At 37.0% G+C, this 12,913-nt stretch overlaps 1 protein-coding gene and 1 long non-coding RNA gene across 3 annotated transcripts; one reads left to right on the top strand and one right to left on the bottom strand.

Moving 5' to 3' along the window:
• The first annotated feature begins 118 nt into the window (after positions 1-118).
• LOC147137147 (uncharacterized) lies at positions 119-8,891 on the top strand. Of its 2 annotated transcripts, none has more exons than XR_015089384.1 (3): positions 119-1,105; positions 1,458-1,575; positions 8,786-8,891. It is a non-coding gene; the product is annotated as an uncharacterized LOC147137147 (long non-coding RNA). The 2 variants fall into 2 exon arrangements; XR_015089385.1 differs by lacking the exon at positions 8,786-8,891 and adding an exon at positions 7,676-8,122.
• Positions 663-7,896, bottom strand: crip1 (cysteine-rich protein 1). The gene is made up of 5 exons (XM_086050114.1): positions 7,739-7,896; positions 3,805-3,899; positions 2,678-2,735; positions 2,477-2,515; positions 663-1,864 (listed from the first exon to the last, which is right to left on the bottom strand). Exons 1-4 carry the CDS (start codon positions 7,776-7,778, stop codon positions 2,478-2,480), a joined length of 231 nt encoding a protein of 76 aa, XP_085906240.1. The 5' UTR covers positions 7,779-7,896; the 3' UTR covers positions 663-1,864; position 2,477.
• Positions 8,892-12,913: the final 4,022 nt, after the last annotated feature.

Here is a 12,913-nt window from a genome sequence, read left to right as displayed (position 1 = left end):
AGTTAGCCAATTTTATATATATATATATATATATATATATATATATATATATATATATATATATATATATATATATATATATATATATATATATATATATATATATATATATAAGCTGTATATGAGTGAAGGTCTACGTTTGCATACTTTCTACGCTATTTTCGTAAGGGGGTTCACACTATGATTGGAAAAATTGAATCGCGACGAGTGCTTTTTACGACCATGTAACTTATTTATTTCTGTTTTCTACCCCGTTTTTGGTAAAGGATTTATTAAGCACTGTTTATTAAACTTAAATGTTCCTTAAATCTTCAATATTCTTTCGCTCTTATTTGGATATGTGCACTTTCACTGTGTGGCACGAGAGGGCAGCATAGCATACTGTACGGTACAGTACTGTACTCTGACATCCCACTACAAAACAAGTATCAGATGTGATTTGTTCAATTTCCCGTGATGCCCGAATCTACAGATTTTATAGAGCAAGTGACAGTTTCTTTATTCATGAATTAAATCATAATGCCAACACAAAAGTAATCAAAACGTATGCAAATGCTGCATTCACGGGTGCCAAAGTATGCGGGAATTTATCATAGCAGCTAAATGCTAACATTGTATAATCGAGTATGTATAAAAATTACTCACAAAAACAGAAGCAGCAATGAAAGCTTAAAGTAGTAGTAATGATAGTACATATTAACAGTTTCTCACAATTTTGATGACATCAAGAGCATTTTGATTTATATAATAAACATTTTAGCATAATGTTACGGCCCACGTTGAGTCGTGGCCGTGCCCCCCTGCCTCTTTCTGATTGGTGGCTTTTGACGCCAGCCATTCAGTGCGGGGGAGAGTGACCAATCTAGTTCATTTGCATCAGGTGTGACCCCCCAACAATCAGTTCAAGGGGAACTGGGTTACTGGTATTCGGGGCTGGCTGTGGGTGGTGTATTGTTTTCGTCGTGGATTATCAATAACCAAACCTTTACTTTGAGGAGGAAGGTACTTTATCACACTTGGCGTAATCACATGTACAGAAAGGAACACGTCTCAGCTCCGCCGTCAATCTGCTCCTTTTCCCCCGAACGCCCTCTACTGTCCGGAGGTACATACAGCATTCATATAAACCAGTGATGTGAAGCAAATATGTATTTTGCCGTTATCATTTCAGATGATGCAGTCAGTCCCTTGTATTTCGTGTTTGTAACCACTGTCTTTTGTTTAGTGCACCTTCTTCGCAATAACCTTCCTTTATCTTTTTGCGTAGCCACAGTATTACATTCGTTTTCGCCAAAAATTCGACCATCCACTCAGTCAACCATTTTTGATTCGTGTGTGCACTAGGGCAGTTGGTATTCGGGGTGATCACCCAATTTCTTTGTTGTTTGTAGTTTAGTTTGGTGTGTTTTTGGTGTGAGGTCGGACATCAAGCCGCCTTGTGATCTCTCCCATCCAAGGGGCCTCTTCCTGGGCTTGTGATGGACTCCGGCCTGAGATGAAAGGAGGCGGTGCGGATGGAGCAGTGATGACAAGAAAGATGGATGCATGAAGGAGTGAGCAAAATGAAAAGTCAAGGTTGGTTGAGTATGCGAGCTTATCATTCATGTGGGAGGAAACCACGGCTCTCTTCGAGCACTAATCACAGTGTAAGCTTCAAGCGTACACCATACCCAAAAATCACATCAACTTAAGTCTTCGTGCCACACAGTATGAAGTTTAGAATAATAAAGGGTTCTGTGTGAGTGCTTAGATAAGCAGGGAACAGCTGCCTTGCATGGTTGTTTCTGTTTGCTGACTTGTTTGGGTCTGTTGCCGTGGCCACCGTCCCATCAGCCCGCAGTGACCCGGGAACACTGCGCCCAGTCTGCAGCGGGCAAAAAAAAAAACAGATGCTGTGTGGATTTTATTTTTATTTCAGTATTGCATTTGATTTAATGTACTATTATAAATGGGAATTGCTGTATTATTTACAATATCCAATGTTTTTATTTCAGGATGTTATGATTAATATACACAACATATATTTGATTTAATTTTAGTTCAATATTTTGTATTCATTCACATTAGCAGATCTAGTCTTCACTAGTCAGAATGTTTGCTAATATGTATTTTTTAAATGACATTTTATTATTTTGTATTGTACAGTTTTTTGAATCCACCTTTTTTTTATTTTATTGAATAATATTACAGTTAAAATGATGGCTAGGCAGATTTAATTCTATTGAATAACAATATAGTCTGTTCAAATATCGTAATGCTATAATTGAGTTCAGTCGTGATTGGAGAATAAAGATTAAAACACGGTCATTATTGTAGCACATTGACAAGCATTTATTAGTCCAAATGTCCAACAATCAAATATTGTAGGACAAACCATCACCAATAGAACATGGAGTGTGTGCGTGTGGGTGTGTGTGCGTGTGTGTGCGTGTGTGTGATGGTGTGTGCGTGTTTGAGTGTGTTTTATTTATTTTACTTTAATATTTGTGACTCTCTGTTCCGCCCAATCCATATCCTGCAAGAAAACAACAAGAGTGAAAATGATTATTATTTTTTTTAAAAAAGAAAAAAAAAGTGGGAATTGTATAAAAAGTGGGAATTATATAGACGCTAAATGGACAAAAGTAGTGGGATACACAGAGTATTGGGTTTACCGGATGTAATAATAGTTTATTACCTTTGGGTCCAAAGAGTGCACTGTAGCAGGGCTTGTGGCAGTAGGGCTTGCCATCATGCTGAAACAAAACAACACATACTCAGATCTCAGATAGATCGCGTGATCAGAATAACATTAGCGGCTAACAATAGCGTTAGCTGTTCATTTCTTTGAACGCCTAACTTTAGCTGTGAACTTCTTTTGCCATTTGTAGGGCAGTCAATAAACATTAGCGGTCAGTAACAACATTAGCGTTAGAGATTGACATATAACATAAGCGGTTAACTCCCCTTTGAGCTTGTATGACATTCAATCATAACAGTTAACAATAAACATTTAAACATTTGGCAATAACATGCATAGCTAATTTCTTTTGACACTTGCGCGACAATCGATAACACTGATTGTAAATAATAATGTTCACAATAATGTTAGCGGTTAACTTCTTTTTATACTTGTAAAGATGGATGAATGATATTAGCGGTGAGAAATAAAACTAGCAGTCCACAATAATGTCAGGTGTTAGCATAGACGTGAGCAGCTGAATTTTTTTTTTTTTTTTGTGCGACTGTCACTAACATGAGCAGTTAACAATAATATTAGCGATTAGCAATAATATGAGTGCCTAATTTCTTTTGACAGTTGTGTGACCTTCAATAACGTTAGCAGTTAGCAATAAAATTAGCAGCTAACAATACGATTAGAAGTTTGCGATAAGGTGATTGGCTAATTTCTTTTGACACTTGTTCGACCGTCAATACCTTTTAGCCATTACCAATAACATTAGCAAGTCACGCTAGCGTTAACATTAGCATTTGCAGTTAGCAATACTATTAGGTATTAGCGATAACTTCCGCAGTTAACTTCTTTTGACATTTGTGCGACACTTTTTGGAACATTACTATCAAGCATGGGCTGCGCAGTCACACACACAAAAGAACTGAGATTATGTGGTTGCACAAGTGTGCACATCCGCTTTGTAACTGGCGATGTGGCTGTGTTCAGGATGAACAACATTCAAACTCATGCTAAAATGAGAGTCAGTACACACCTGCGGCCATTTCAAGTGCCTCTGTTTAGTGTCAAATAAAGTTCAGCTGTTCTAGTAGGCTTTAGATTTACAGTATAGTTAATATAATGATCTGTACCTCAGCGTGTGACCCTGACGACAGCGTCTTTTTGCACTTCTCACACCTGAGACAGGGTCTGTGCCAGTCTTTGCCTAGAGATGACACCTTCTCCGCTGTGCAACGACAAAAGCACAATGACGAAGGCATCAAATTATACAGTGTTTACTTTGTTTCACGATCATGTTTCAAAACGTAACAGGTCATACAAACAAAACAAAGCTTGAAAGCAAAGTCAAACCAAGACAATTCAGCTCAGATTCTTGATTCAGGTCACCTTTGTTGCTAGGTAGAGTTCACAGGGCTCACTCAGCGCTGCCCCATAAACCAACACATTTTTTACGAACATAATATAGTGTGAACGCATGCGCTCTGTATACATAGTGTTACCACTGCAATGTTAGCAGCCAGTTAACGAGAGGTTAGCAATAATGTTAGTGGTAAACATTTAACGTCATCAGTTAGCAAATCAATTTTGTTTTGTGATTTATTGAAGGTGATAGTTGAAATGATCCAATTTATTTTTTCTGAGTTTTAAATGTGTTTATAGTGATTTAAAAACAAGAACTTTCCAAATGTTTAACCTTGCAATACAAAATACTTTAATTATGTGCTAATTTATTTATTTAGCTTTACTGTAATGTATTTATTTATTTATTTGAGGCATTCAATTATTTACTTAGAAGCACAGTAATTATTAATTTCTTTCCTTTTAAAAAAAACAATTCAGTTGTGTTACTATTTATTCATTTATTGACTTCATTTGAATTTTTTTTTTCATTCATTGTTTTGTTTTCTAAACAGATGAATGACATATATGGCTTTAGAAATATTCCCCAAATATATTTCTAACGATAGTTTTTAATTTTCAATATTGAAAACCGACAATTAAATAGAAATACAAAATAATAAGCAAAAAACAAGTTTTAAATGCTACTTAAGTGAAAAAATACGTTTTTGAAGCAGGTCTGTAAAACCAAAAGTAAATCAGCACCATGTGTTGGATGTGGAAGTAGACGTGTGGAGCGCAAAGCTGTTTGGGTGTGGCTCTGGAATTAAAACAAAAAAAAGTAAAATAACTGCAATCAAAGACTCTCTTGTTATGTTGAACAAACGCCATTTTCCGTGATCTATGCTCTCTCCCACTGTGACATATAAAAATGTGGTGGGAGAGAAGGCATGGGGGGGAGGGAACAAAACATTTCTTCCTCTAAAAAAGCGAGCATGGACCTCAAATTACTGTGCACTGACCTGAAACAATGATTGTACTTAACACCCAATAAAACAGCAAGAAGACTGTGCTGGTACACATGTGGCTCACCAGTTTGAGAATGCTCCTTTAATGTCAGTTACATTGTACACACACTTGGCGGTACTGCTAGTGGTGATAATAACGGTTAACCTCTTTTTACGCTTTCATGGCAGTCAATAACATTAGCAATCAACCATAATATTAGCAGTTAGCAATAACATAAGCGTCTGACTTCTTTTGACACTTGTGACCGTCAAAAACATTAGTGGTAGTGGTTAGCATTAACGTGAGCAGTTAACTTCCCTTTACGCTTAACCTGAGCAGTTGACTTTTTTAACACTTGTACAGCCATCAATAATGTTAGTGGTTAGCGATAACATTAGCGGCTAACTGACTTTTTTTTTACGATTAACATTAGCGGTTGCCTATACTCTGCGTGACCGTGAAATTAGTGGTTAGCAACAAAATTAGCATTTAACGTTAGAGGTTAACTTCTTATTTATGCTTGCGTGACAGTCAGTTCTGGTATAGCGGTAACATTTGTGCTTGGCAGTAATATTAGTGGTTAACAATAGTTTTAGGGACTAGCCATTACTATGATGATTGTGCGACTGTCGATAACATTAGCAGTTAACGATATTAGTGGTTAGCAATAACATGAGCGGCAAACTTCTTCGGACACATATACGACCATAAGTATCGTTAGCAATTAGTATTGGTGTTTAGCAATAACATGAGCAGTTAACGTTAGTAGTTAACTTTTTAATCATTATTAGCAATTAGTAACATTAGTGCTTAGAAATAACGTATGCATTTAAGAATAATGTTAGCGGTGCACAATAACACTGGTGGCTTACTTGTTTTTACACTTAACATAAACGTTGAGATAACTTGCGCGACTGTCAATTACTGGTTAGCAATACAATTAGCAGTTAACGTTAGCGGTTAACTTCTTTTTTTATGCTTGCCATGACAGTCAATAACAGTAGCGGTGAGCAACAACACTTCCGCTTGGCAGTAATGTTAGTGGCTAACAAATAGCATTAGCAATGAGCATTAATGTTAGCAGTTATCTACTTTTGACACCTGTGCAACTGTTAATAAAGTTTGCGATTAGCAATAACATTGCCGGTTAGCAATAATAGTTAGTGTTTAGTTATTCAACTCATCTTTCCCAAAGTGATTTTTTTTCCTTAATGGGATCAAAACAGGAGCCTTCCATTAAGGATCATTTGATCTGAAAACTTTTCCATTTATTTATTTATTTTTTTTTCATGGTAAATGTTGCGCAATCACGCGGTCCTCCCGGGACCAAATCCATCAGATTAGATGCGGAATGTTTTGGCTTCTTCCTGCTCTCTCAGCTCGTTATAGCCATTACATAACATTCCTTCACGAGTCATTTTGATAAAGCGCGCTGTGCCCTACTGCTCATACTCGGCAACTCGAGTCGATTTTCCAATCGCTATATTATTCTCACTTTGTGTATCAGGTAACCCGAAGAGATGATCATCCAATAGGAGCACAAAGAAATGCTGCATAATTGATGAAAACTTCACAGGTCACATTCAAGCATGTTAATGATATTTTTTAAGCTTTTTACAACGATATAAAGTTGTGGTAACTGATATTTGTATACAAATATCAATTATACTTGACAGTAAAAACACAGTCAAACAAATGGAATCATGCCACAAATAAACTAAATGTTTTTCTTTTTCCTTTGTTAATTATTGAATATTATTAATCTTCCGGTTACGTTGTGGGGTTCAGCGTATCATTGGAGGAATAATATATATTTTTAAAAATCTGGTTAAAATATGTATTTATTTTTTCCTCTTGTTGAAATAAAATACTTTATATTTCATATATGACTGCTGTCAAATGACAATTTTGTGAGTGTTTTCTTATTGATTTGAAAAAAATAGAAAATATTTGTATTTATTTTTTGCATAGTTTTTGTTGTATATCAGATTTTAACGTTATATTGGACATTTTCTACTTATGAACTATTCAAATTCTTAAAAAGCTTATTCACTCTAGTTTGAATAAAAAAAGGAATAAATAAAAGTGAATACTTTCATACATTTCAGAAAAATGGAAAAATATATTTTGGGGTCGGCATGAAGAAACATGATGAATAAAAATTGCAAAAGTTAGTTATTAGAAGTTCTCATTTTTTTGTTCTCAATCAGAAACCTTTGAAGGTCAAGAAACCATGTAAAAATGATATCATGATATAAAACATGGACTTTCAAATTCAAAAACAGTCCCAGTCACACTTTTTATTTATTTATTTATTTATTTAATTAAGATATTAGGATAAATAGATATACATAAATAAAATAAATTCATTAAATGCCAGCTAAAATCCCGCCATATTTTTTATCATCTTTAAGCATCTGATTCTTATTTGGCCCACCCTATCATTTTATTTGGACTTTTCCCAACCCATATTTTCAAACAAGTCCTACTAAAGAACGCAAGCGCTTTTCCCAACCTTGAACACAACATCGAAATCCAACTTTTGACACACTCTCATAGAGCCGCACTAAGCAAAATAAACAAACACAGAAATAAAGTGATCCGATGTGCATGTCAGCGGTTGAAGCCTTTTCCTGTTTCCTCATTGAGATGCAGCGGTGGAATAGCAGCGCAATTGCTTCCGTCATGAAAGGAAAATCAGAAGAATGCACCTCTTACCGAAGTAAACCTCCTTGTCGCACCTGGGACACTTTGGCATGATTGGATCCTTTTGTGAAGATGATCGGTTGACGTGCGCTACACCGCCGCAAGGAGAGCCGTGTGTGTGCGCGCACCCGCACCGCCGCCTTTATAACTCTCAACATCTTCTCTTTTTTTTTTTTTTTTATGTGTGTGGGAGACGGTTTCGGTCATCGTGTTAAAGAGATACACTTCTCTACATTGTGCTGCCTTGACTTTTATTCCTTTCCATATTAATGCACGATGCCATTAATGCGTTCCGCCCCCCCCCCCCCCCCCACCCCAAAACAAGAACTTTTGTCATGTGTCTTTAATTAGGAAAATAGCACTTAACAGTATTGTGATTTATAAAAACACGCAATTAATAACGTAAATAAATAGAATATGAAAAATTCAACAGTTTGAGCATCATGGTTTCATGTTCATTGAGCTTGTGTCTGGTTTGTGTACCTTTAACCATCAGGGGGCAGTATAATACATTCATACGTAATATAAAAAGAAGACTTTGACAACTAAATGACTCAGTAAGTTGCATTTTTCGCAGAGGATAAAGAATATACGCCTGCGAGCATTCTTAGGTCATCTGTCTACATGCGTTGCTGCACCGTTTCTGTTCAAATACCCCTTCCTCGAAGGGTTGTAACTACCACATTGATGCTACCTTACGCTGTTGCCCACGTTGATGATGTCACATTCATCAATCAATAGGAGCTCTCTAACTGGTTAGGGTTTATTATATTTATTTATTGTCATGCCAATCGGCACATGTAGATATGACGTTGATTTATTATTATATTTTGAAAAACAATATTTTGTGTATTCCCTCAGTTCGGGTAAGATTTAAAAAAATAAAATAAAATCATGTCACATTAAACACGTTATTTTGTAGTATTTTGCACTCGAAGCAATGTGGTTTCCATAGCGACAATAACACTGTGGTCGCTTTGAGGTGAGAGAGCAAAGTCTATGTGCTGATATGGAATCATCTACTTGATAGTACTTGACCTGACTCGAACTCCTTCACAGCCCACTGGTGACATCATCATCATCATCATCATCATCATCATCATCATCATCATCATCATGGACAGCAGCACTAACCCGCTCGGCAACAGGTCCAACCTGTCGAAAAAATAACAAAAAAATGAATGGAGTCTGTAACATCAAGTCATTATGTGTAAGTATATACGTGTGCAAATATTTGAGATAAACAGTGGACGTGGTGTGTTTGTGTGCCTGTGTCGCAAAAACAAAACACACCTTTTTGGTGACTACTGATGTCACCGTGGCAACCAAGCCGGCAGACCTTACACAAGTGATGCTAGGGTTGGATCGGGATTAATAATAATAATAATAATAATAATAATAATAACACTACATTTAAGGTTAAAAGGTTTGGGTACTTCAATGCATGGGATTTAAGGGCTGGAGTTTTAGGTGTAAGGGTTCGAAGGTTTTGTGGATAAAATGCTTGGGTTTAGAGTTCGGGATGAACGCATGTGACTTGAAGAAGTCAGTTCTGAAAATGTGCTCCTGGGATGCCAATTAGGAAAAAAAAAAAAAAAAGTTCCTAATACTCCCCAAAATGTTGGTGTGCTCCTCATGTTGCATTGCTCTGGCACAAGCTCTGCTCTAGATGGTCAGAAACACCAAACAAAGTTTGGTTGCCATGGCAACTGCAGCCTGTTTGTTAAGATGGTTGCCAGGCGACAGGGAGTTTCTCAACAACAGGGAACCAAGGAGGAAATGATATCACCAAAAATCACATTGTTAGAAACTACTGAAAAAAAAAAAAAAAAAAAAAAAAAAAAAGGTTTTTTTTGTCTTACATTTTTCCCACAGGAAGTAATGGAAATACAAATAATCTGTTCCTGGGTCCAACCATTGCCGTCGCAAAGCCTGACTTCGTTGTCGCTCAAGAGTGGTAAAAGAGTTAAGCACTCTTAATAATAACACAAAAATGTAAAAAATGCAACAAACAAAAAAGTCTACTCAAGCTTTTCGAACAAGTGACATCACTTACTGCTCTTTTCTTTATCAACAACCATTGCTGTGGCTGCTCCTGTTGCACAAAAAGAAAAAATTGGCATAAAAACTTGACTTGTACTGCTTTAGCCTCAGCATTAGCCAAGCATGCTAGCTAGTGCGCTCTCCATCCACTAAAGTCTCCAATGGATTTTACAAGTCTTTTTCCTGGAAATCATTATCATTATAAAGCTTATCTCACCATTAAAAAAAACAACCTCTCTGGATCCATTTACAAGTAAAATGACTTTTTTTTTTTTTTTTTTACAGTAGAGAGCATGACTAATTTTCCACTCACTGATGTAATAAAATGGCGCCGTGGGCATGCAGGAAGGAAATTATTTCAATTGTTTATGAGCACACCAAGCAGATGATGACTTTACAGCCTAAAGTAGTCTACATACTGAAAAATACGAGCTAAAAAAAAAAAGAATAAGATGTTAGTATCAGAAAACAAGAAGGGATAAAGAAAAAAATATGTGAAAAATAATGAATATAAGGAATACAGAGAAAAGGGAATAACCAAAATTATTTATAAAACGTAAACAGAAATGAGACAAGGGGTGATAGATTCTTGCAAAAGTAAGACATTTTAAAAATATTTGAAAAAAAAAAAACAGAAGAGGAGAAAGAAGAAGAGAAAAACAAATAATCCACACCATAGTATATTGCAACAAAAGACCAAACCTCACTGGGAAAAAACGTGCTTTTTAAGTGCAATATGTGGCAAAGGCCTCTTAAAAATATTATGCTGGGATATGGGGACCTGGACCCAAAAGTGTGAGGATCTGTTCTGGTTCGCTCCTTTATAATGCCTGCCCCCCCCCAAAAAAAATCCACAGATTTCCCTTGATGAAATACAGTAAAACCAAACATCCAAGTAAAAAAAAGGTGTTTTTGAAGTTGAACATGTGCGCAAGGCGAACAAACGGCGACGAAATGTGAATTTGGGACGTGTGAGGCAGACACAAAGGAATGAATGAGGGTCAGTTCTGGGTCACTCCTCGTTTCAAAGTGCCAAAATCAGCACAGATGAGCTCATCTGAAGACAAACCCGCAGCAAAATGTAATCGCGGCCTGGCCCGGGTGGTGACCTTCCTCCCTTCCTTCTTGTGTGTTACAAAGTGAACGTGTGCCAACATGTTGGCACTGTGTAACGGCTTCCAGAACAACAGACGGCGGGCAGCAGCTGCTAAAACATATCCACAACACTCCTTTTCCACACTTTTGTCATCATTTTTCCTGTTTTTAGCGCAACATTAAACGGGAGTATGATGGCAAGAGACACTTAATTAGGTACACCTGCACAAAACGGATGAGATACTTCGTACTTTCATATATACAGCACCTCATACTAAAATTTTCCCTGTCCCCCATACTAATCGTATTGTCAACTACTATAGATGATGTGAAAAGTATTATGGTGAGCCACATCGGATTACATATAGGCCAATATATTTGCACTAGCCTATCCAATCCAGCGAGTCGCGTGATGCATTCAGGAACCTCAAAGGCGTGATGCATTCAGGAAACAACACAATTTAACAAAACACAAATGCCACCACAACACAGATAACCAAATTCGTTACAATATGTTATTTGTCTCAAAAACGTGTATCATATCTTGCGAGGTCAAAGTTTTTAACTTCTTTCTTCAGACATTGTGCAATTCAGAGACGTTTGACAGCACAGGAAACAACAGGCGTGACACGCCAGCGACACCAAAAACTGCACAATATCTGATCAAAGTATTTTATTTGTGTGTTCGTTTGTTCAATTGTAGTTGTAAATTGTAAGATTATTGTGACCTCGAAATATTCAAATAAAATTACATAGTCACTGTCGGCCCAAAATTCTCGGACGTCTTAAAATGGTCAAATTATTATTATTATTATTTTTTAAATCACAAATCGATTCTAATGGTCCTTCACTACTTCGTCTGTATTTTTTTATGCAATTCTAGCCAAGTTAACGCGGTGAAAATACTCAAATAAAGCACGATTTCACGGCCGGAAGTGTGCACACGGCCGTCTGCTGATTGCAGGCTGTTTTTTTTTTTTTTTTTTTTTTTAAAGCAATAACTACTGAAAATAGTAAAGTTCGCTGGACTACGTTGGCTTGTTTAATATGGATCGATGAGATGCTTCGTTGAAAAAAAGACCCTCTCACGTGTGTCGTGAAGTAAGTCTCCGTCTCATTTTAATATGCACTTTGACGCAATTGTTTTATTACTGCATCTCTCATGGCTTTAAACCTGAAAGAAGGCGTTTTGTGAAGGCGTTGGAGCCAAAATGAAGATGTATTGTATTGGGCAAGTGTGTTTGCTGGTGTGACGTTCTCAAAGGCTGGGGGCAGGATGAGCGCGGATTTTGAAGTGCTCGGGTGTTGCCGGCTTGGTTTTTGTACTCTTTTAATTAATTCAAGTGTTAAATTACCGATTGAATTGGTCGTATTGTATGTGGACGTAGGTGTGCGATAGCGATATGGAATGCACACAGGTGGACACAATAATCTTTCCGTATTGTCTTTCAAGCCATTCCGCAGCATAAAAATGCACCCAAAAATATCGGAGGTGAGTTGAGATCAGTGACTTGAGCGTTCAGCTGCTCCTGTGACGTCATCGTACTGCTGTCGCCGTTCCCACGGTACAGTTGAGAAAGTCCTCCGGGGACTCTCGTTCAGGAGCATATCGCTTAGGAAAACATGGCTGCCGTGTTTGTGTTATTGGTACAGGAGGCGGTTGCCATGGAAACCTGGCTTTTCTCAGACACGCAGCATTCCATCTGATCATCAACAACACTTTTTCTCATTTTTGGAGGTCTTCGAAGTTCAAACGAGTGAATGAAAAGTAGGATGAAGTGCCGCATAGTAGTACAGTAATATGTATTTCTAAATAAAGTTATATTTTTAAAAAAGGCGTGATGGTACACACAGGAAGGAATGTCACAGACAGATTTGATGACATCAAATCAAATTCAACAGAACTGAGTTTTACAATATAAAGTACGTACTACACAAATAACAATGTTCTTAAATAATGCAAGTACGAGTGACAATAACGTGATACTTCAAGTAATTATGAGGTGGCATGCTGCCATCTCTGGCTAGTAAAAGACAAGCCACAGTTTC

The sequence above is a fragment of the Filicampus tigris genome, chromosome 13 (assembly GCF_054856515.1).
Source record: "Filicampus tigris isolate MCC_2025a chromosome 13, RoL_Ftig_1.0, whole genome shotgun sequence".
Classification (NCBI taxonomy): Eukaryota; Metazoa; Chordata; class Actinopteri; order Syngnathiformes; family Syngnathidae; genus Filicampus; species Filicampus tigris.
The sequence above is the reverse complement of the archived record's forward strand: the minus strand, read 5'-3'. Positions and strand labels throughout refer to the sequence as shown.